The sequence below is a fragment of the Hippocampus bargibanti genome, linkage group LG16 (assembly GCF_051943395.1).
Source record: "Hippocampus bargibanti isolate YZ-2025 linkage group LG16, ASM5194339v1, whole genome shotgun sequence".
Classification (NCBI taxonomy): domain Eukaryota; kingdom Metazoa; phylum Chordata; class Actinopteri; order Syngnathiformes; family Syngnathidae; genus Hippocampus; species Hippocampus bargibanti.
Window position 1 is genome coordinate 15,858,552 of NC_142749.1, and position 25,448 is coordinate 15,883,999.

General features: G+C 36.8%; 1 protein-coding gene and 1 long non-coding RNA gene across 15 annotated transcripts in view; one reads left to right on the forward strand and one right to left on the reverse strand.

Annotated features, from left to right (window-relative positions):
• nbeaa (neurobeachin a) overlaps positions 1–25,448 on the forward strand; it is an 80,708-nt gene that overhangs the window by 44,807 nt on the left and 10,453 nt on the right. For 2 of the 13 annotated variants that reach the window (XM_089017631.1, XM_089017632.1), the window contains exons 27-53: positions 1,327–1,350; positions 1,575–1,646; positions 2,990–3,170; positions 3,265–3,389; positions 4,466–4,534; positions 4,619–4,787; positions 5,897–6,243; positions 7,264–7,400; positions 7,472–7,626; positions 9,220–9,346; positions 9,651–9,770; positions 11,208–11,341; positions 12,647–12,708; positions 14,249–14,313; positions 14,405–14,513; positions 15,465–15,631; positions 16,790–16,914; positions 18,423–18,578; positions 18,683–18,715; positions 19,887–20,023; positions 20,100–20,217; positions 21,033–21,135; positions 21,220–21,335; positions 21,557–21,669; positions 24,371–24,511; positions 24,687–24,806; positions 24,877–25,029. In XM_089017631.1, coding sequence (XP_088873757.1) covers positions 1,327–1,350; positions 1,575–1,646; positions 2,990–3,170; positions 3,265–3,389; positions 4,466–4,534; positions 4,619–4,787; positions 5,897–6,243; positions 7,264–7,400; positions 7,472–7,626; positions 9,220–9,346; positions 9,651–9,770; positions 11,208–11,341; positions 12,647–12,708; positions 14,249–14,313; positions 14,405–14,513; positions 15,465–15,631; positions 16,790–16,914; positions 18,423–18,578; positions 18,683–18,715; positions 19,887–20,023; positions 20,100–20,217; positions 21,033–21,135; positions 21,220–21,335; positions 21,557–21,669; positions 24,371–24,511; positions 24,687–24,806; positions 24,877–25,029 — 3,378 coding nt within the window. The remainder of the gene's footprint in view (positions 1–1,326; positions 1,351–1,574; positions 1,647–2,989; positions 3,171–3,264; positions 3,390–4,465; positions 4,535–4,618; positions 4,788–5,896; positions 6,244–7,263; positions 7,401–7,471; positions 7,627–9,219; positions 9,347–9,650; positions 9,771–11,207; positions 11,342–12,646; positions 12,709–14,248; positions 14,314–14,404; positions 14,514–15,464; positions 15,632–16,789; positions 16,915–18,422; positions 18,579–18,682; positions 18,716–19,886; positions 20,024–20,099; positions 20,218–21,032; positions 21,136–21,219; positions 21,336–21,556; positions 21,670–24,370; positions 24,512–24,686; positions 24,807–24,876; positions 25,030–25,448) is intronic. The other 11 variants (XM_089017633.1, XM_089017635.1, XM_089017634.1 and 8 more) reach the window with 9 other exon arrangements.
• On the reverse strand, positions 6,255–13,895 carry LOC148886704 (uncharacterized). 2 transcript variants are annotated; one of them, XR_016117932.1, is made up of 3 exons: positions 13,775–13,895; positions 9,172–9,321; positions 6,255–6,405 (listed from the first exon to the last, which is right to left on the reverse strand). It is a non-coding gene; the product is annotated as an uncharacterized LOC148886704 (long non-coding RNA). The 2 variants fall into 2 exon arrangements; XR_016117931.1 differs by having other exon boundaries at positions 6,255–6,408.

Genomic DNA, 25,448 nt, shown 5'->3' on the forward strand with positions numbered 1-25,448 from the left:
TGAATGTATTCGGGAATTGAAAAGCATGACGTGAAGCGCCTTTTCCGAATTTGTTCGGGTTTTCGTTTTTCTTGCCTGGGGTGCCGATAAAGCACTGGTCAGACATCTGGCAATGTTTTTCTTTTCCACAAGGGGGCAGAATTTCCCTTTTAGTCCATGTTAGCGCTTTGTTACAGCTTCAGCTGTTGTTAAAGCGCTATATAAATTAATATGTATGTATTGTATTTTGTTCATCCGCCCTCATTTCAATTTCAGATAACTCCAGACCCATATAATTTAGGAATTAACTCTTTTTTTTTTCGGATAAAAGAGTAGAGTCTAAGAATTTTTACGTTGAATTGAATGTTTATGTCATCCTAAAACTCAATATTCTGTGGGTCCTGCAATTAGAGTGAAATTCTGCGGGTAAGCAGCGGCAGCCACACGCGCCAGCGTTCACTCAACCTGGAAGTCACTCAAATAGATCGAAAGCTAGCTAGCTAGCTAATAGATAGCTAATAACCAGCTAGCCATTTAGGTAGCTAGCTAGACACCTCGTAGATAGCGAGCTAGATAGCCAGCTAGCTATATAGATAGTGAATACATATCAAATACATAAAAACAACAATAATAAATAATACTTTTCATTTCTAAGCGCCTTTCAAAACTCTCATGGTCACTTTCCAGTCACAATCATGAGAGCTAGCCATATAGCTAGCTAGATAGCTAATAGATCGCTAGCTCAATAGCTAACGAGCCAGCTAGATAGCGAATAGATAGCAAATAAAGTGCTAGCTAGGTAGCCACGAGGGGGCAGCATTTGCTTTGTGTCAACATTAGCAGTTTGCTTCAGCTTCAGCTGTTTTTTAAAGCGCTATATAAATCAATATATATGTATTGTATTGTATTCTGTGCAGCCAACCGCATTTTAAGCTCAGATAACTCCAGACCCATATAATTTAGGAATTAACACTTTTTTTCTGGTGAAAGAAGAAAGTCTAAGATTTCCTACGCTGCATTGAATGTTTATGTCATCCTAAAACTCAATATTCTGGAATTTGAGTGAAAATGACAATAACCCTGGCACTGGAGTGGCCACCTTTTTGCACATGGCAGTGAATGAGTTAAAAATGATCGGGCCAATATCTTCATCTTGTAAAAGGTTTTTAAATTTCCTTCCTTAAAGCTGCAGGCATCCTTTTTTGAACATCTTTTAAACTTAATCTATTTCATTTTTTTAATTGATCAATTGTTTATTTAAATCCCTCTTTTCTTTTCCTCTGTGTGTGTGTGTGTGTGTTTTTTTTTGTCGTCTTTTGATTGTTGTTGTGTTTTTTGCATGTGCAGACTTCTAAGAGTAGTGCCAGCAGTGTAAGTTTGCTTCCTTCCTTTTCCTCCTTACTTTTTTTTTTTTTTTTGGACACTCTTTTCCTTCTTTTGAGGTCGGCGGGATGCTCGCAAGTTATGTATTTTGTTTGCTGTTCAATTTTTGGCTCACTGATTATTATATGTGGAATATGTTATGTTGTACCTTGGCCGGTCCCGCTATTATCATGTATTAGTTACTCCTATACTCCGTTTTATGGACCTTAAAGAGGACGACGGGAACAGCTGTGAAGGGTGAGGAGGTGACGCCCGTCCCGGGGGGAGAATGCGAGGGGGGTGAGGTGGGTAAAATGTTTTAAAAAAAAATAATAAATCGCCACCCGGAGGGATCCCAGCACTAGTGTGTCCTCACCCCCCTCCCCCCTCCTTTAGCGTGTTTGTCTGTATGTGTGCACTTTTACCACTTTTTATTTTTTTGACGCTTGAGTAAATCATGCACTGATAGGGCGCACGTAAATTCACATTTTTAAGGTAAAAAAAAAAAAATTCTTAAAATGAAATACAATATTTCATCCTTTTTTTAAAAATGATATGGTTAAAATATATATCTACTGTATATATAAATGTATAGAAAAAATATCCTATGCCTGTAAAGTGTCCTTGAGAGTTTTGAAAGGCACTTATAAATGAAATGTATTATTATTATTATTATTATTATTATTATTATTATTATTATTAATGTATGTATTTATTTATTTAAAAAATAATTGTCTTTTTTTAATTTGTAACAAACGTTTATTTATTTATGTATTTATCTATCTATTGAAAACATATTTGTATTATTTAATTTGTACAAATATTTTTATTTATTAAAAAAAATATTGTATTTTTTTTAATTTGTAAAAAATATTTGTGATTATGTATTTATTCATTTATTTATCTTTTTATTTAAATTATTACTATTATTATTATTATTATTATTATTACATATGTATTTATTTATCTATGTATCTATTTATTAAAAAAATAATTGTATTGTTTTAATTTGTAATAAAACATATCTATTTATTTTTTTTTATTTATTTAAGGATTATTGCATTTTTTTAATTTGCAAAACTATTTTTATTTATTAATTTATTTATTTATTTATCTTTTTATTTAAAAAATACTTGTATTTTTTTAATTTGTAAAAATATATATATATTTTTATTTATTTAGTAATTAATACCTTTTTGAGCTATTCTATTTCATTTTTAGAATCAACCCTTTTGTACCTAAAATGGTCGATATAATTTTTGTATTTATTTGTTGAGATGTTTTTGTCATTACTTTACAATCGCCACAAAATGGGGATATTATTGTTAGGATTAAAATAAATTATTTTAATTTTTTTGTATTTATTTATTTTTTAATCAAATAATTATCCATTCATTTTATCCTCATCAGTAGGTAAGGTGCACCCTCAGCCAATCACAGAGCACACAGAGATGATCCCACACTCACCCCTATAGAAAATTTAGAGCGCTACGTTAACCTCACACGCATGTTTTTCTAATATGGGAGGAAACCGTCATAAAAGAACGATCTCAATACGACCCACGAGCACCAACGTTCGCCCACTCCTTCTCCCAACGACGACCTCATCCTCACCATTTTACCCGTATGCGTGTCCACACGTTTCTAGACGGAGCTGGAGAACATCGAGGCGACGCAGGGCATGTCGTCCGAGACGGCCGTCACCTTCCTGTCGCGACTGATGGCCATGGTGGACGTGTTGGTGTTCGCCAGCTCTCTCAACTTCAGCGAGATCGAGGCGGAGAAGAACATGTCGTCCGGCGGCCTCATGAGACAGTGCCTCCGACTCGGTGAGGAATGTTCTTTCCCAAACATCCCGACATTGCTTTTCTCCATCAAAACTCACCTTTGTCGGCCATTTTGTCTAACTTTTGTGTATGCCAGTATGCTGCGTGGCGGTGAGGAACTGTTTGGAGTGTCGGCAGAGGCAGCGGGATCGCAACTGCAAGTCTTCTTTAACCAGCAGCAAATCGCACGACAGCCTGCACGCCACCGCCGCTGCCAGCAAGGTGGCGCTCTCGCTCTTTTTATTGACACATGCGCCCGAAAACATTCGAGAAGGAAGCCATTTTGCTTGATTTTGTAGCCTCCGGGTCTTCTAATATGAACGGGGAAACATCATGAATAAAAACAGGCAAATCAAATGGCGGAATTATCAAGTGAAATAAGCAAAAAAAAAAAAATACAGAGAATTAACTCATTCACTACCAGACAAAGTGCAAAAATTTGAAAATTCCAGTGCCAGGGTTTTTGTCATTGTCACTCCAATTCCAGGATTTGAGTTTTAGGACTATATAAACGTTCAATGCAGTGTAAGAAACATTAATAATAAAAATAATAATACATGTAATTTCTAAGCGCCTTTCCTCTCAATGTCACTTTACAGTCACAGGAGAAGTTTTTCTGTGGGTGAGCAGCGGCAGCCACACGCGCCAGCGTTCACTCAACCCGGAAGTAACTCAAATAGATAAAAAACTAGCTAGCTCACAGATAGCTATTAGATAGCTAGATAGCTAATAGATGGCTAGCCAGATAGCCAGCCAGCTAGACAGCTAGTACATAGCTATTAGCTAGCCATTAGATAGCTAGCTAGATAGCTAGCCAGATAGATAGCCAGCCAGCTACACAGCTAATAGATAGCTTAAACGGATTCATAACATAAATAGACTCTCTTCTTTAATCAGAAAGAAATAGTTAATTCCTAAATAATATGGGTCTGTAGTTATATGAGCTTGAAATGAGGGCGGCTATCCAAAATACAATGCAATACATACATATTAGTTTATATAGTGCTTTCACAACAGCTGAAATTGTAACAAAGCGCTAACATGGATAAAATGGAAATGCTGCCCCCTTGTGGAAGAGAAACAACATTGCTAGAGGCCATGGCCAGTGCTTTATCGACACCCAAATGAGAGGAAAAAAAAAAAAATCCGAATAAATGGTGCTCTACGTCATATTTTCAATTCCCGAATAAATTAGCGAATGGCAGTGAATGAGTTAAAAATATGGAAATGTCAACACAAAACAAATATTTCAACATGAATAAATTCATATTAAATTGAGCCCGTGTGCTTGTGTGCAGCAGGACCCGGACCGTCTCCTCCAGGACGTGGACATCAACCGTCTTCGTGCGGTGGTTTTTAGAGACGTGGTAAGTGTGTTGTGTTTCGTGAAGCTAATCAATCACCTATCGCATCACATGATCCATTTTTTTGTTTGTTTACCTCACTTGCAGGATGACAGTAAGCAAGCTCAGTTCCTGGCTTTGGCTGTGGTCTACTTCATCTCAGTGCTGATGGTATCCAAGTACCGAGACATCCTGGAACCTCAGCGGGAGATCAGCAGATCCACCAGCCTATCCGGACGCAGCATTCGACACGAGATCAACTCACCCACCAGCACGGGTGACTTTATTTTTCATGTTGGATGACCTTTTTTTTTTTAATTTAAAACATTAACTCATTCACTGCCAGACGATGTGCAAAAATGCGTCCACTCCAGTGCCAGGGTTTTTGTCATTGTCACTGAAATGGCAGGACCCACAGAATAATGAGTTTTAAGATTACATAAACATTCAATTCAGCGTTAGAAGCCTTATACTTTCTTCTTTCATGAGGAAAAAACAGAGTTAATTGGGTTTGGAGTTATCTAATAGTGAAATGGGGGCGGCTGTCCAAAATACAATGAAATACATATTTCTTTTTGCGCATTCCCAACAGCTGAAGCTATAACAAAGCGCTAACAAGGACAAAAAGGAAATGCTGCCCCCTCGTGGAAGTGAAAAAAAAAACATTCCCAGAGGTCTGACTAGCGCTTCATCAGCACCTCCAGGCAAGAAAAAAAAACCAAAACCCGAACAAATTTGGGAATGGCAGTGAATGAGTTAATAATAAAATGCAATACACTTTAAATTAATAATAATAATAATAATAATAATCCATTTCATTTCTAAGCGCCTTTCAAAACTCTCAAGGCCACTTTACAGTCACAAAATCTGTTTTTCTGCGGGTGAGCAGCGGCAGCCACATGCACCTAAACGCTGGCGCACGTGGCTCAACCCGGAAGTAACTCAAATAGATAGAACGCTAGCTAGATGGCCAGATAGACAGTTAGCTAACTAACTAGACAGCCATATACCTAATAAATAGCCAGCTACATAGTTAGCGTTCACTCAAAATAGATCAAGTTAGCTAGCTAGCTAATAGATAACTAATAGATAGAAAGTTAGTTAGATAGATAGCAAATAGATAGCTAGCTAGGTAGCCAGCAACGGTGACCCCCGTTCAACTGGGAATAACTCAAATAGATCAAGTTAGCTAACTAGCTCATAGATAGCTAGATAGCTAGTTAGACAGCTAATAGATAGCAAATAGATAGCTAGCTAGGTAGCCAGCAACGGTGACCCCGTTCAACTGGGAATAACTCAAATAGATCAAGTTATTATTATTATTATTATTATTATTGACAAATCTCCCCCAAAATATCCAAAATGTACTCTTCTTTGCGGCTTCAGAGCACCCCTCCTCGGCCTTCCCCGACAAGCAGACGGCCACCCCCGCGGACGACTCCCCACGGGCCGGCCTTCCCCACACCGACTCCGGCATCGGCGAGGAAGGCCACGTCGGCGGCTCCCTCAACGGATCCGAGATGGGTCTGGGACTCGGTCTGGGCCTGGTGGGGCGCGAGACGGACAGGGAACGCGACATGGGCGGCGGCCAGGCCGACCTGCTGTGTAGTCTGTCGGACGTCAGGAGGTCGCAGGAGAGCCTTCTGGACTCGCCGCATAACCCCAACGCCGGACAGGCGCCCCCGTCGTCCATTTCCAGCATCAGCCAGACCAACAAAGGCATCAACGTCAAGGTGGGGAAAGGGCTAACAGAACCTATTTACATGTTAGGTATTAACCGTTACGATACCTTAGCTTGCTAATACTTAGCTTGTAGCAGATGTGCACATTCCACCATGACGTCCGTGATCCACTGGTGAAAATGATGCTTTTATCCTCTCCTCTTTCATCTAGAACTGCTTCATACAACAAAGAGGGTGCAGAAAGTGCTTAACATTGATCGACTCTCTGTGTAATATTGTGTTGTCACATTATTTGTTATTTTGGTTTGGTATCATATCATATTATATATCATATATATATATATCATATGTCATATCAAATATATCATATATCATATACTATATCATACGTATCATATCATATATATCATGTCATATATCATGTCGTATATCATGTCATATATCATATCGGATATCATATATATCATATCATATATCATGTCATATATCATATCAGATATCATATCATATATCATATCATATATCATATCATATATCATGTCGTATATCCTATTGTATATCATATCATATATAATATCATATATCATATCATATATATCATATATCATATCATATAAGATATAATATATCATATCATATTGGATTGGATTTGCCTTTATTAGTCTCACAGTGGAGAAATATCATATATCATATCATATATCATATGAAATATCATATCATATATATAATATCATATTATATATCATGTCATATATCATATCATATATACTATATATCATATCATATATATCATATATCATATCAAATATCATATCAAATATAATATCATATTATATACCATGTCATATATCATATCATATATAATATATATCATATATCATGTCATATATCATATCATATAGCATATCATATATCGTATTATATATCAAATATATCATATCATAAATCGTATATCATATCATATATCATATCATATTTGATATCATATATCATATCACATATCATATCACATATATCATATATGACATATCATATATCACATTTGTGGACACATTTTTGCCCCAATTGCAGGAAATCCTGAAGAGCCTAGTGGCCGCTCCGTTGGACGGCGGCGATTCAGGTCAAGAATCTGGCCCCACGCCGTACCACCCTGACCCCGCCCTAAAGACCCACCCCATGCTGCCCATGCAGTTCCACTCCTTTGATCGGTTAGTTCAACTCCCACCCGACAGCTAATCAATCATCTCATCGTCAATAGTAACCACTACCCGTCTCACAGGAGCGTCGTGGTTCCGGTGAAGAAGCCTCCACCGGGAAGCCTCACTGTCAATACAGTGGGAACGCCCGCTACAGGGGGCGGTGCCGGTGCTGGTAGCACGCCGAATATATTCGCCGCTGCCACGGCAACGCCCAAGAGTATGATCAACACTACAGGTGACCCGCTCATATCCGAATATAGAAAATAAGAATATATAATATAGAAAATAAGACCCTTTTTAAAAAAATGGGTGGATAGCAAGTTGGCGCGACGGCTAGCATAATGCTAATGAGCGGATCCATTGGACCTGTTGTTAGTCAGACATGCGGTGGTGTGCATCGAAGGTGCGTAATGGAGCTCTCTTGCATGGATTAGTTACTATTGATCACTGGGCTGTCTGCACTAATCGCAATGAAAGGAAGCAGCCACATTAAGATGCAGTTCATGGGGGTCGGGGGTCAACAAATTGGTATTCTATCAGCATTTATTTGTATTTTTTTAATGAGTTTCTTTTGTAGGTTATTTGACTTTTTTGCGTCTTTTAATTTAATGACTTTCTGTACTCGCTTATATGATTTTTTTGTTTCTCTTTTCATTATTGATTGATTCAATATTTGTAGTGATGTCATATCACTTGGTTGTTTAGTTTTTGATCAGCTGCAATTATTCTTCTATTTTTTTTAAATTGCTATTTAAGAAAATTAATTGACCCATATTACGCAGAGCGCCGGTGCCGGTCGCAGCTTGAATTGAAGCGGATTTACGTGGGACATGAGATGTGTGTGAGACAGTCTCTTTTATGTGGACATGTCAGGGCTTGGAATTGAAGCGGATTTACGTGGGGACAGGAGATGTGAGACGGTCTCTTTGATGTGGATCGGTCGCAGCTTGGAATTTTAGCGGATTTACGTGGGACATGAGATGTGTGTGAGACAGTCTCTTTTATGTGGACATGTCAGAGCTTGGAATTGAAGCGGATTTACGTGGGACAGGAGATGTGAGACGGTCTCTTTTATGTGGACCGGTCGCAGCTTGGAATTGAAGCGGATTTACGTGGGACATGAGATGTCTGTGAGACAGTCTCTTTTATGTGGACATGTCAGGGCTTGGAATTGAAGCGGATTTACGTGGGACAGGAGATGTGAGACGGTCTCTTTTATGTGGACCGGTTGCAGCTTGGAATTGAAGCGGATTTACGTGGGACATGAGATGTCTGTGAGACAGTCTCTTTTATGTGGACATGTCAGGGCTTGGAATTGAAGCGGATTTACGTGGGACAGGAGATGTGAGACGGTCTCTTTTATGTGGACCGGTTGCAGCTTGGAATTTTAGCGGATTTACGTGGGACATGAGATGTGTGTGAGACAGTCTCTTTTATGTGGACATGTCAGGGCTTGGAATTGAAGCGGATTTACGTGGGACAGGAGATGTGAGACGGTCTCTTTTATGTGGACCGGTTGCAGCTTGGAATTGAAGCGGATTTACGTGGGGACAGGAGATGTGAGACAATCTGTTTTCCTCACTGGATGCTAGAGCTTCAACATTTAATTTGTAGAAGACGTGCACATTTTCTACCATGACGTAACTGATCCACTGGTGAAAAGGACGCTTTGATCCTCTCCTCTTTCATCTAGAACTGCTTCATAAAACCAAGAGGGTGCAGAAAGTGCTAAAGAATGAATGACTGTGTCTGCAACTCACATTCACATATTGCTACTTACACGGTCTTCTCCTTCCTTTTTGTCCATCCGTCTGTCCATCTTATCCAGGCGCCGCAGACTCCGCGTCGTCCTCATCATCTTCGTCGTCATCGTTTGTGAACGGCGCCACCAGCAAAAATCTACCCGCCGTCCAGACGGTGGCGCCCATGCCTGAAGACACCACGGAGAACATGAGGTCAGAAAGCGCCTTCAACCCTTTTCCTCATATGGCTTCTGTTTGTTTTTGTTTACTTCCTGCTTCACCTGCTTTCGCTTCTCTCATTGGTTCGTCATTCTACTCAAGAAAAAGGACCTTTCTAAGTTTTAGGCCAACAAACTCCTGAAAACGTATAAAAACAACAACAACCTTGTGTCCTGTTTTCTCATTGGTTCGCATTTTTTGTGATGTCACGTAATGAGTTACCATTTTGTGTCGTTTACCTGTTGCGCTCGTGCTTTAATCATACGCCTGCGTGCATGTGTGTGCGTTTGTGTTGCAGTGCCTATTGTGAGGTGGCGCAGTGTGCGTTACGCAGCGGTCAGACGCCCCCTGAGCTCAAGTCTTTTAGCTCTCTGGCAGGCTTCCAGGCAGCCCCTCGAGACGCAGGACAGTGTTTTAGGCAAGGAAATACGCTCCGCCGTGTCCACTCCCGTCCTTCTACCATGCCCCATTCTTCACCACATCTTATTCACGCAAGAAAAGTGTTTAAAAAGTTAAATAATAATCCATTCAATCCATGGTATTGCCACTATCTGGCTAGCTATCGTTTAGCTATCTAGCTGGCTAGGTAGCTATCTATTAGCGACTGTATCCTGTGACTGTAAAGTGACCTTGAGAGTTTTGAAAGGTGCTTATAAATGAAATGTATTATTATTATTATTACTGCATCTATTAGCTAGCTAGCTGGCTAGCTTTCTATCTATTTGAGTTACTTGCGGGTTGAGTGAACGCTGGCGCGTGTGGCTGCCGCTGCTCACCCACAGAAAAACGTATCCTGTGACGGTAAAGTGACCTTGAGAGTTTTGAAAGGCGCTTAGAAATCTAATAATGTATTATTATTATTATTATTATTATTATTATTAATAATATTTGTTTGAATCTAGAGTAAGCATCGTTGCAGTTCCACCCCTGTCCAGCGGGTGGCAGTAGTTCATATTACCAAACAGAGGTACTCCAGCTGTTATGCTGATTCAGGCCTACATTTGATGAATTTAAAATGGACAGATGGCCCCAGGTTGAATTTTTAATATATTATAATAATAATAATAACTAATCATATGAGTAGAATAGTGTTATGAAAGGAAATAAATGGTTGCGCAAATAATAATAATACATTTCATTTATAAGCGCCTTTCAAAACTGTAGGTCACTTTACAGTCACAGGATGAATTTTTCTGCGGGTGAGCGGCGGCAGCCACACGCGCCAGCGTTCACACAACCCGGAAGTAACTCAAATAGATAGAAAGCTAGCTTGCTAATAGATAGTTAACTGGATAGCTAGCCAGCCAACTAGATCGATAATACATAGCTAGCCAGCCAGCTAGACCGCTAATAGATAGTTATTGGATCACTAATAGATAACTAACAGATCAAAAATAGATAACTGTGTAGTTAGCTTGATAGCTAGCTCGACTGTCATCATTCATGATGTAATAGGAACCCTAAACATGAATTGTTTTCAAATGAAAGTTTAATCACGAACGAAGTGGCTCCGTTACCATTCCTTGTCACCCCGGATGCACTCTGGACACTTTTTCATCGCACATGTGTTGTATTTTTATGATTTAATTGCACTACCTAATTTGTCAAAGGACAAATAATTTTATTTGTGGTATTTTAATCCCAATCAGCCAATTGAACAACAATTGATCTGTAAAATTGATTAATTTTTTTGAAGATTGCATCACCCAGTGCTTGTGCGTCCTTCCTGCCTTTTGTTTTGCCGCATGCTCACCCTTCCCCTGCATGACCCCAAGACACCCTCACTCCCACCCCTTCACCCAACTATGACATCCCCAGCATGCTAACGATTATTTCCTCCCCCCCCCTCATGCAGCATCACCACCAAGCTGGAACGAGCCCTGGAGAAGGTGGCGCCGCTTTTGAGGGAAATTTTTGTGGACTTTGCGCCCTTCCTGTCGCGCACGCTGCTGGGGAGTCATGGGCAGGAGTTGCTCATTGAAGGTACAGGTGCTGTACAACAAACCTTTCCTACTCTACGCGTCTGCTCCCGCACACTCACCGTTTCCACTCACGGTCGGTGTGTGTGAGGGTGTGTGTGTCAAGTGAGTATGTCACTGGCTGCTTCATTCATTCACCAAGCAGGCATAACGTCATTTCTTCTAAGGTTATTATTATTATTATTATTATTATTATTATTATTATTATTATTATTATTATTATTATTTTTTATTATTGCTATTATTGCTATTATTGTTTATTTTTTATTATTTTTATTATTTTTGCTATTATTTTATTAGTGCTGCTATTATTATTGTTGTTGTTGTTGTTGTTGGTATTATTATTATTGCTATTATTTTATTAGTATTGCTATTATTGCTATTTTTATTATTTTTGCTATTATTATTTAATTATTATTTTATTAGTATTGCAATTATTATTGTTATTTTTATGATTTTATTATTATTTCTATTATTATTGTTATTATTTTATTAGTATTGCTATTATTCTGGTTATTTTTATTATTATTATTATTGCTATTATTTTATTAGTATTGCTATTATTATTGTTGTTTTTATTATTTTGTTAATATTATTATTGCTATTATTATTGTTATTATTTTGTCATTATTATTTTTTTTTTATTGTTATTATTTTATTAGTATTGCTATTATTCTGGTTATTTTTATTATTATTATTGCTATTATTATTGCTATTATTTTATTAGTATTGCTATTATTATTGTTGTTTTTATTATTTTGTTAATATTATTATTGCTATTATTATTGTTATTATTTTTTTCATTATTTTTATTTTTTTTAATTGTTATTTTTATTATATTGCTATTATTATGTATTATTATTATTATTGCTATTATTGTATTTGTATTGCTATTATATTATTGTTTTTTATTATTATTTTTTATTATTATTATTATTATTATTATTATTATTATTATTGTATTTTATTATTTCTTATTGTTATTATTGTTTTAGTATTGCTATTATTATTGTTTCTTATTATTTATTTATTATTATTATTATTATTTGCGTGTTCTTAAAAGACATCGTTCACCCTTCCTGCTGATCACCTGCTTCTTGGCGTCTGTTCTTGTCCTCCACTGTTCATGTTTTCTTTCTCCTCACGTCTTTTCTTCCTGGCTTCCTTTTCCTCCTTCTTCCTCTTCTCTTCTGAGCTTCTTTGTTTTGTCTTTTCTGTTGCATGCTTTTTTTTTTATATAAGCTCTTAAATTTGGATGACTGCAGATGATATTCTTGGAAGTCTTTTGACCAAGTGTCTCCTCTATGCGATGCAGGTTTGGTGTGTATGAAGTCCAGCACGTCGGTGGTGGAGCTCGTCATGCTGCTTTGCTCGCAGGTCAGTTTTTAGGTGGTTCGGATATGAAGATGAGTGCTGCTTTCAAATCAGTGTGAGAGGTCTTCATTGATTAGCCTTAAAGCATGTGTCTAGGCGGCGCATTGCGGGTGTAATTTAATATGAAGGTCCTCTCAAGATAGTCTTTTTGTTGCTGTGGATGCAAAATTGCTTTTTCAACTATTATATACAATCAAAATGTGAATTTGTTGTGAATAAATGCCATTTTTCATCAAAATGACATTTTCCTTTTCTTTTATAACTGAAATAGTTTTAGCGAGCTGGCTGGCTATCAGATGGCTATCTGGTAGCTAGCTAGCTAGTTTTCTATCTATTTGAGTTACTTCTGGGTTGAGTGAACGGTGGGGCATATGGCTGCCGCTGCTCACCCACAGAAAAACTGATCCTGTGACTGTAAAGTGACCTTGAGATTTTTGAAAGGCGCTTACAAATGAAATGTATTATTATTATTATTATTATAAAACTTAAATCGCTATATAAATTGATACGTATTGTATTGTATTGTATTGTATTGTATTGTATTGTATTGTAAACGTCCCTGAACCATGTGACTTCTTTCAGCCAATCAGCAAAAAGAATATCCATATGACTGACGTCATCTTTATTTCGCCGTTAAATTCATTTGCAATCATTTGAAATCACCAAATCCTTGATGACAAAATACGATCTAAAAAATTAATAATTCAAAAAAAAATCCAATATGACGAAACAATACGGAGAATGACACATTATGGATGTAATAATAATAATAATAATAATAATAATAATAATAATAATAATAATAATAATAATCCACTTCATTTATAAACGCCTTTCAAAACTCTCAAGGTCACTTTACAGTCACAGGATGAGTTTTTCTGTGGGTGAGCAGCGGCAGCCACACCCGCCAGCGTTCACTCAACCCAGAAGTAACTCAAATAGATGGAAAGCTAGCAAGCTAGCTAACAGATAGGGAATAGATAGCCAGCTATCTATCCAGCCAGGCAGCTAAATAGCAATTTACCATGGTGCTCATATCAGTAATTTATTAATATGAAAAGGAACTTACCCCTTCAGGCTGGTTTTGCTCTTTTTCTTCTAAAAAAACTAACTTAAGCTTTCCACCTACTGACTTCTTCCATGTTCTCCTCTGGACCTCCATCCCGATGTGATCTACTAGGGACCATCGCTTTCTGCCTTTTCCCCTTGCTCCTCCTCATCTTATCTTATCTCCTCCTCTTCCTCGTCATCCCAACTCGTGTAGTGTTACCCGGTCGGGCTCCATCCTGCCCGCCATTAGAGGCCCAGGAGAGGAAACCCGAGCCCAGATATCGATCACGTAACGCGAGATGCTCTCCCTGGCGTGTCCTTGGAGACCCTAAAAAGCTCCATTAGCATCGAGCTAATGTGAAGCACTCATAGCTTTTAGCAACTTCCTGCCCTCCACGGCGACACCCAAAATACACCATTTGCTCGTTCACTGTCTTCCTCATCAAAAAATAAATACAATAAAAGATGCAAATGTATGTTTATTACGTTTTAGGAATGGCAAAATTCCATCCAGAAGAACGCAGGACTAGCTTTCATTGAGCTTATTAATGAAGGAAGGTAAATACAGCCAATTTTGTAAATGTCACTTTTATTTTTAATTTTTTATTTTGGTCGTTGTAGCATTAAAAGTGTGCCTGTGTGTTGTCAGACTTCTTTGTCACGCCATGAAGGATCACATCGTGCGCGTGGCTAACGAAGCCGAGTTCATCTTGAACCGCCAGCGAGCAGAAGACGTTCACAAGCACGCTGAGTTTGAGGTACGTTTGTTCATATTTAGTGTAGATGTTTATGATACACATTTATATATATAATATATTTGGAGAGGAGGCGTGAAACTATTTTTTTTTTATAAATTAACTCATTCACTGCCAGATGATGTGCAAATATGCGCCCACTCCAGTGGCATACGAACTTTTTTCGTACACGGAGCTGCCTCAATGAGTGATGTGTTAAGCCATCAACGACCATCACAAAGGTAAATGAAATGACTTTATTATACTGTACAGTTTATTTTTTTAATTATAATACCATAGCACATTTATTATACATGAAATAAGGTATATTTTGTGTAGTATTAAGGCTTAGAAAATTAGAAAGTAGAAAATTATGTTTTATGGGGACCTGGGAACGGATTATTGTCATTTTAATGGTTTCCTATGGGAAATTAATTTTTGAGATACACACTTTTCGCCTTACACACTCTGTCTGGGAACCAATTAAGTTCGTAAGCCATGGTATCACTGTACATAAATATTCAATATAGTGTTAGAAATCTTCGACTTTCTTCTTTCATCAAAAACAGTTAATTCCTAAATGATATGGGTGTGGAGTTATATGAGCTTGAAATGAGGGCGGATGGACAAAAATAATAATAATAATAATAATAGTAATAATAATACATTTCATTTATAAGCGCCTTTCAAAACTCTCAAGGTCACTTTACAGTCACAGGATCAGTTTTTCTGTGGGTGAGCAGCGGCAGCCATGCCGACAATAAATTCGTGAATGGCAGTGAATGAGTTAAAAATATATATATTCTGACAAAATCCATATTTCTATCTAGATAAAAATGTCCTTTCCTTAATGTAATCTTTTTGTAAAAATAAAATATGACTGTTCAATCAAAAAATGATCATCTTTCAAATGATTTTTCACTCAAAACAAAGTGAATTTGAATCTAAACTAAGCCCTAAAAAATATCCTTGCAGTCAAACTGCGCCCAATACGCTGCCGACCGTCGCGAGGAGGAGAAGATGTGCGACCACCTTATCAGCGCCGCCAAACACCGAGATCACGTGACCGCCAACCAGCTGAAACAGAAGATCCTCAACATCCTGACCAATAAGCACGGAGCTTGGGGTACCATGTCGCAGAGGTCAGTCAGTCGCTAGGCAGATTTTGCGCCACTGGTGAAGCAGCATGTGATTCAGTCGTAGCGTTTTTTTTTTTTTTTTTTTTTTTTTTTTTTTTTTGGTCATGATTCGTATGTATGTAGACAAATACGCCCTTAAAGGACAACCGACACCATTTTTTTGTTTCCTAACTGACATCAGAAAAACGTTTTATAGCATCTAAAATACCCAAAACAAGCAGGCTGATATTTTTAGTCAAATGCAAAACACCAATAAAAACGACTTAAAGGACAACCGACGTCACTTTTTTGTTTTTTAACTGACACCAGAAAAACGTTTCATAGCATCTAAAATACCCAAAACACGCAGTATGATATTTTTATTCAAATGCAAAACACTAATAAAAATGACTTAAAGTGTCCAAAATCTGCAAAAAATTGAGCTGCGAATTGGGCATTTTCAGAAAGTCCCGCCCCCAGTTTGTGACGTCACGCCAAGACGTCTTGCATTGCTAGTGAATCAAAACAATGGCTTCAGATTCAGGGAATATGCTTTCTTGTTACACATCCAGTTATGAATATGATTCAAATAGTTCTGAAGAGGAAAGCATACGTTTGCAATCGATTAAAGAATTTATTTGTGCAATTTTGAGGCAACATTGGGGGGAAATCTCTCACCCAAAAAAAAAAAAAAAAATTGGCACAAAATGGCGACCTCCTGTGAATACCTCCGTTTCCACAGGCTGCTAAATTCCTTATATGGCGCTTGGACGCCCTCTTCTGGCCTTCTGGCGGCTTTTGGGTGCAACACGAGGTCCCCAGACTAAACATGTACAGCAAAATACATTGACGTGATGGAAGGACCGCTACAATGCGTCTTTTTTTACGGTCAAGGGCGGTCCTTTAGTGACGTCACGTCTGGAATCATCACCAACTCGAAAAGAAGACTTTCTGAATATTCAGCGCGAGTCTTAAAACGTAAACTATAGCTATATGAGGTGGAATCTTTGTAAAATACGCTCAGTAGAAGTCATTTGAAGACATTTTACAAATTATGGACACAACTTGTCCGCAGGTGTCGGTTGTCCTTTAATCTCCAAATGACTTATCAGTCCTTTTTTTTTTTCCTGCTCTCAAAATATTTTCTGACCTGACCCGTTTTTTGTTGTTTTTTTTGTAAAGCCAATTGCACGACTTTTGGCGTCTGGACTATTGGGAGGATGACCTACGCAGGAGACGGAGATTTGTGAGAAACGCCTTCGGTTCCACGCATGCCGACGTGGCGCTCAAATGTCTCGATGACTACGGTGAGTTTCAGAGGATTTGTTACTGGGGCGAATTTTAACGTATTTTCCTGTATATAAGGCGCACCGGAGTATAAGGCGCACCTTCAATGAATTAAGTTTTCTTAATATCATATATAAATATATAAAAGTTTTCCGAATATAAGGCACACCACATTATAAGGCGCTACAGTAAAATCTGGGGTTACGCACTACTTCTATGGGGAGAAAATGGAGTCGATGGCTGCTGAGAGTAGTTGCGAGATCTGTTGTGGCTCAATATGACTTCACATAAGACGCATATAAGGCGCAGGGTCATCTTTTGAAGAAAATCATGGCTTTTGGGTGTGTTTTATACACTGGAAAAGACGGTATATTAAAGCCCCAGATTCAATTTTAAGGGTGCGAAAATATCAAGCAAACACCCCCAAAAATAACATGGAGACGATTGGGGTGAAAATTGAGGGCTACATCTGTTTAAAATTGCATTCACTGTTTAGTTTAATTAGCTCTTTTATTATTTATTATTTTATTTATGGTTTTATTGATCATGTGTTTATTTTTATATTTATTTTTATTCGAAAGTGTCCTTGGGTGCTTTGAAAGACGCTTGTAAATTAAATGTATTTTTATTATTATTATTATTATATTAAAAAAAACATTAAAATTCCAGTCCAAAAACCCTTTTGGAACAAATCACCTCAAATTATAACTCAAACTCTCCTTAAATAATGAAATCAATATTATTATTATTATTATTATTATTATTATTATTATTATTATTATGATTATTATTATTATTATTGTTATTATTATTATTATTATTGTTAGTAGTAGTAGTAGTTGTAGTAGTGTAATATTAGTATTATTAGTATAAGTATTAGTATTATTATTAGTAGTAGTAGTAGTAGTAGTAGTAGTGTAATATTAGTATTATTAGTTTAAGTATTATTATTATTATTATTATTATTATTATTATCATCTTAATGAAGCCTTCCAAGCTCAGAAAGTTGACTCATAATAGAGCAAAAAAATCAATTATGAACAAACTGCATTGAGTCATATCTCCACTTATAATACTACTACTACTACTACTACTACTACTACTACTACTACTACTACTAATACTAATACTAATAACAACATTTCCTTTATAAGTGCCTTTCAAAACTCTCAAGGTTCTCCACTGTGAGACTAATAAAGGCATATCCAATCCAATCCAATCCAATCCAATCCAGTTCTTAATCAGGGTTTCCCAGATTTGTTATTATTGTGTCGATATGTCCTTATAGGATGACATACATAATATCCCCAAAAAATGTATCGCAAAGATGAAAAAAAGAAAATCTATATTCAGCAAATTCGGTCTTGGAGAGAGCGTGTCAAATCTATAATGCTTTTCTGTAGCTCTTCATGTCATGATGTCATCACAAAAAACTAGTTGAAAAATGTCACCAATGTCCACAATTATTTTTTATATATATATATATATATATATATTATATTATTATTATCTTCTTAAAAAAAAACAGGCACGGAGGAAGAAGAAGAAGAAGATGGCGTCAAGTCCAAGAAGACCTTCCGCAGCCAATCGGTGGTGGCGCAAAACCCGGAAGCCGAGTTGATGCTGGAGGGCGACGATGACGCTGTCAGCCTCTTGCAGGAGAAAGAGATCGACAACCTGGCAGGTAAAAGCACACGCTAGCACGCAATGGCCCGTACGTATGTGTGTGCGGTCGCTGGCTCTCGGCGCCCCCTGGTGACTGGATGTTTTTTTTTTTATTATTTCTAGTGCCTTTCCGACCCCGACTTTTTATTTCCAGAGGCAAGTTGGTCTGGTTTCGAGTGTGACCTGACTAACCGCAGAACAGATGATGATTTTTAACGCAATCCTTTTTCGATTGATTAATCAGACAAGGTTTTCGCCAAAACGATTAACTCATTCACTGCCACAAGATGTGCAAAAATGTGTCCACTCCAGTGCCAGGGTTTTTGTCATTTTCACTCAAATTGCAGGACCCACAGAATATTGAAAGTAACTCAAATAGATAGAAAGATAGCTATCTAGAACCGTAAAATGCTAATATTAGCCTGTAATATTTTAACCTAACACTAGCTAATAGATAACTAATAGGTAACTAGCTACATTGCCATATAGCTAATAGCTAGCTAGCCAGATAGCTAGCTAACATATAGTACATAGCTAGGTAGCTAATAGATAGCTATCTAGATAGCTAAACAGCCATATAGCTGATAGCTAGCTAGCCAGCCAGATAGCTAACAGATAGCTAATAGATATCAAATAGATGGCCAGCTAGATAGCTAATAGTTAGCGAATACGTAGATAGCTAGATAGCTAATACTGTAGATAGCGAATAGCTGGCTAGCTACCTAGATATCTAAATAGAAAATAGCTAGCCAGCTAGATAGCTAATATATATCAAATAAATAAACCTAGCAAATAAATAATAATCTCCAGACACATATAATTGAACAATGAACTTTTCAGGTTTCTTAGGCTGAATGGAATGTTTATGTAATCCTAAAAGTTAATACAGGTAACATCCTACTTACGACCAGCTCGACTTACGACCACTCATACTTACGACCACATATAGCGCTTTATCAACATCTGAAGCTGGGACAAAACGCTAACACGGACAAAAGGGAAATGCTGCCCCCTGGTGGAAATGAAAAAAACATTGATAGAGGTCTGACCAGCGCTTTATCAGCAATAAAAACATACAAAAAACAAAAACAAAAACAATTCGGGAATGGCGCTCCACGTCATGCTTTTCAATTCCTAAATAACAATTTGGGAATGGCAGTGAATGAGTTAAAAAGAAAAACAAATCAACAATAATGTTTTGCAACTCTGACATGTACAGATATCACACAAAAAAAAACCATTACAGATGCTAATCAACACCGACCAAACTCAACTTGAACTTGACTTTAGCTTCAAGCTAACTTGACGCCCTACCCTCCCGTTGCAGGCCCAGTGGTACTAAGCACGCCAGCCCAGCTAGTGGCCCCTGTGGTGGTGGCCCGCGGAATGCTTTCCATCACCACCACGGAGATCTATTTCGAGGTGGACGAGGACGACCCTACTTTCAAGAAGGCCGACGCTAAGGTAAGGAAAGCTCAAACACAAACATCCATGTCACTTTTTTTTTTTTTTTATCGTCGCGTTCTCATTGTGTGCGCAGGTGCTAGCATACTCTGAGGGTCTACACGGCAAGTGGATGTTCAGCGAAATCCGAGCCGTGTTTTCCAGACGCTATTTGCTACACAACACGGGTTTGGAGGTCTTCATGGCCAACAGAAGTAAGATTGGAGTCCGAAATGAAATTTGATAGGGATGTTTGTCACGAGTGTAACAACGCTAAATTATTTTGTGGTGTATCTATTAGCTATCTAATAATAATAATAATAATAATAATAATAATAATAATAATACATTTCATTTCTAAGCGCCTTTCAAAACTCTCAAGAACACTTTACAGTCACGGGATTTTTATCGTGCGGGTAAGCAGCGGCAGCCATTCGCGCCAGCGTTCGTTCACTCTACCCCGAAGTAGCACAGCAGCAAAGTTATGAAAGGAAGAGGAAAGGAAAGAAAGAAGTAGAAAAACAAAATACAGGAGCTGCTGCTGGAAAGGCAGCCGCTCTACTAGCTAGCTAGCTAGCTATTAGCTATATAGCTATCTAACTAGCTATTTGAGTTTTTTTAGTTTTTTTTTTTTTGTTTTTTTTTTATTAGTTATAATAGATAGCTATCTATTAGCTATCTAGCTAGCTCTCTATTAGCTATCTATCTAGCTAGCTATCTATTAGCTATCTGGCTGGCTGGCTATCTGTTAGCTATCTGGCTTTCTAGCTATCTGTTAGTTATCTGGCCGGCTAGCTAGCTATCTATTGGTTATCTAGCTGGCTAGCTAGCTATCTATTAGCTATGTAGCTAGCTTTCTATCAATTTGAGTTGAGTGAACGCTGCACGTGTGGCTGCCGTTGCTCACCCACAGAAAAAAAACTTATACTGTGACTGTAAAGTGACCTTGAGAGTTTTGAAAGGCGCTTATGAATGAAATGTATTATTATTATTATTATTTATTATTAATGATTGTCCTCTTCCTTCTCAGCATCTGTGATGTTCAACTTTCCCGACCAAGCCACAGTCAAGCGGGTGGTCTACAGCCTCCCGCGGGTGGGCGTGGGTACGAGTTACGGTCTCCCTCAAGCCAGGTAAGGCGCTGGCTGCTATCGGGGCGACTCCATCTTGTTGTCTTCAACCAAAGACCCGTCCGTTTTCATGACATTGGCGTTTAGGCGGATCTCCTTGGCCACGCCGCGTCAGCTCTTCAAGTCGTCCAACATGACGCAGCGTTGGCAACGCAGGGAGATCTCCAACTTTGAGTACCTCATGTTCCTCAACACCATAGCAGGTTAGCATAACAAGCTAGCTGTGTGGAATGCAGCTAGCGTAGATGGCCCAGAATAAACATCCCATACTTGTTTTTTGGATGAAGCAAATGATGTTCTCAAGAAATATGACATCATCATTCACTATGCTGTTGAAAGCTAGCTAATGAGGCGCACGCTAATGAGGCGCACGCTAATGAGGCGAACGCTAATGATCCACGATCCATGATGTCGGCATCCGCAGGGAGGACGTACAACGACCTGAACCAGTACCCTGTCTTCCCCTGGGTGCTGACCAATTACGACTCAGAGGAACTGGATCTCACGTTGCCCGGCAACTTCCGAGACCTTTCCAAGGTTAGAGCGCTCTTCCGCGCATCGTTATGTCACAGCAACTGCTTTAGCACGTGAAAAGTCAAAAGTGCTTCTGGCATTTTTATTTATTGTTTTTTTTTTTGCGATTTCCAAGGAAGTGGTCACAACGGAGTTTCACGACTCGCCTTGTAATAGGAAACAAAGTTAAATCTAAAATAAGTCAGGAAAAAGTACTTTGGCATGGCTACCATGCTCATACATGCATTGGTGGGGCGCCCCCTACTGGCAAAAATGCATGTTTTTGTATTTATTTATTTATAATACATATAATGCATATATAATAAATAATAATAATCATCATCATCATCATCATAATACATTTAATTTCTAAGCGCCTTTCAAAACTCTCAAGGTCACTTTACAATCATAGTTTTTCTGGGGGTGAGCAGCGGCAGCCACACGCACCAGCGTTCACTCAACCCGGTCGTAACTCATATCGATAGAAAGCGAGCTAGCTAAGAAATAGCTAATAATAATACTATTATTAATAATAATAATAATAATAAAAATAATACCATACTGATGTCTTACAGCTTTTTTAAAGGTTTTCACACTCAATTATTCATGTATTCATTTTATATTAGCTTATGTTTGTATTTGTTTATCTATTTATCTATTTGTGTATTTATTTATATTTATTTATGATTGTATTTATTTTCTATTTTTCTATTTATTTATTTGTTATTTTTATATTTATTTTATTTATCTGTTTATTTGTTTGTGATTGTGTTTATTTATTTATTTATTTATTTATTTATTTATTTCTACATGTTTGTATTTATCTATTTTTGTTTATTCATGTATTTATTTATTTATAATAATAATCATCATCATACATTTCATTTCTAAGCGCCTTTCAAAACTCTCAAGGTCACTTTACAATCACAGTTTTTCTGGGGGTGAGCAGCGGCAGCCACACGCACCAGCGTTCACTCAACCCGGTAGTAACTCATATTGATAGAAAGCGAGCTAGCTAAGAAATAGCTAATAATAATACTATTAATAATAATAATAATAAAAATAAAAATAATACCATACTGATGTCTTATAGCTTTTTTTAAAAGGTTTTCACAGTCAATTATTCATTTATTCATTTTATATTAGCTTATGTTTGTATTTGTTTATCTATTTATCTATCTGTGTATTTATTTATATTTATTTATGATCATATTTATTTATGATTGTATTTATTTTCTATTTTTCTATTTCTTTATTTGTTATTTTTTTATTTATTTTATTTATCTGTTTATTTATTTATGATTGTATTTATTTATTTATTTATTTCTACGTGTTTCTATGTATCTATCTATTTATTTTTGTTTATTCATGTATTTATTTATTTATAATAATAATCATCATCATACATTTCATTTCTAAGCGCCTTTCAAAACTCTCAAGGTCACTTTACAATCACAGTTTTTCTGTGGGTGAGCAGCGGCAGCCACACGCACCAGCGTTCACTCAACCCGGTAGTAACTCATATTGATAGAAAGCGAGCTAGCTAAGAAATAGCTAATAATAATACTATTAATAATAATAATAATAATAAAAATAAAAATAATACCATACTGATGTCTTATAGCTTTTTTAAAGGTTTTCACACTCAATTATTCATGTATTCATTTTATATTAGCTTATGTTTGTATTTGTTTATCTATTTATCTATCTGTGTATTTATTTATATGTATTTATGATCATATTTATTTATGATTGTATTTATTTTCTATTTTTCTATTTATTTATTTGTTATTTTTATATTTATTTTATTTATCTGTTTATTTATTTATGATTGTATTTATTTATTTCTTTATTTCTACGTGTTTCTATGTATCTATCTATTTATTTTTGTTTATTCATGTATTTATTTATTTATAATAATAATCATCATCATACATTTCATTTCTAAGCGTCTTTCAAAACTCTCAAGGTCACTTTACAATCACAGTTTTTCTGTGGGTGAGCAGCGGCAGCCACACGCACCAGCGTTCACTCAACCCGGTAGTAACTCATATCGATAGAAAGCGAGCTAGCTAAGAAATAGCTAATAATAATACTATTATTATTAATAATAATAATAATAATAAAAATAATACCATACTGATGTCTTATAGCTTTTTTTAAAGGTTTTCACACTCAATTATTCATTTTATATTAGCTTATGTTTGTATTTGTTTATCTATTTATCTATCTGTGTATTTATTTATGATCATATTTATTTATGATTGTATTTATTTTCTATTTCTTTATTTATTTTTTTATTTATTGTATTTATCAGTTTATTTATTTATGATTGTATTTATTTATTTATTTATTTCTACATGTTTGTATTTATCTATTTATTTTTGTTTATTCATGTATTTATTTATGCTTGATTTATTTATCTATTTATTTATATTTATATTTTTGTCTCTGTATGTTTGTATTTATTTATCTATTTATTTATTTTTTGTATTTATGTATCTATTTATTTTGTTTTATTTTTATCAGAATAATAATAATAATAAAACATACGAATAATAATAATAATAATAATATATTTAATTTCTAAGTGCCTTTTAAAAATCTCAAGGATTTTTATCTATTTATTTCTTTGCGTATTTATTTCTTTGCGTATTTATTTATTTATTTATTTATTTATTTATTTATTTATATTTAGTAACACTGTTTTTTTTTCCTTCTTTAGCCCATCGGTGCTCTGAACCCCAAACGGGCGGCGTTCTACGCCGAGCGCTACGAGACGTGGGACGACGACAATTCGCCCCCTGACCACTACGCCACCCTCTACTCCACCGCGCACTCAACCCTCATGTGGATGCTCAGAATAGTGAGTACAAAAAAAAAAAAAAAAAAACATCTCACAGGAGATCAACACATTTCTCTTTCAAACTTAACAGGAGATTGACTTAAAATTTGATTGGACAACCAAACCAACCAAAATTTGATTGGACAAAAAATTGTCTATTTAATATGTGACTTTGACGTGTGTGTTTTATCCACAGGAGCCGTTCACAACCTTCTTCATCAACGGCAACGACGGCAAATTCGACCACGCCGACCGAACCTTCTCGGGAATCGGCCGTTCGTGGAGAAACTGTCAACGGGACACAGCGGACGTGACCGTAAGGCGACCCCGTCGAGGCGTCCGGTTCCTTAGCTACCTCCTCTGACGGTACTGTGGTGGTTCCGTAGGAGCTGATACCAGAGTTCTACTACCTTCCCGAGATGTTCGTCAACAGCAACGAGTACGAGTTGGGCGTGCGAGACGACGGGTTGCCCGTTTGCGATGTGGAGTTGCCCGTTTGGGCTAAAAAGCCGGAAGATTTTGTGCGCATCAACCGCATGGTGAGATCGCTTTTTTTTTGTGACTAGAGCATAATAATAATAATAATAATAATTGTAGTAGTAATGGTAGTAGTAGTGGTAGTAGTAATGGTAGTAGTACTTTTCATTTCTAAGCGCTTCAAGGTCATTTTACAGTCACAGGCTTAGTTTTTCTTTGGATCAGCAGCGGCAGCCAAACCCGAAAGTAACTCAAATAGATAGAAAGCTACCTTGCTAGCTAATAGATAGCTAGCTATATAGATAGCCAGCTACATATAGCAAATAATAATGTTACATTTAATTTATAAGCGCCTTGCAAAAGTCTCATGGTCACTTTACAGTCACAGGCTTAGTTTATTCTGTGGGTGAGCAGCGGCAGCCAAACCCGCCAGTAACCCGAAAGTAACTCAAATAGATAGAAAGCTACCTTGCTAGCTGAT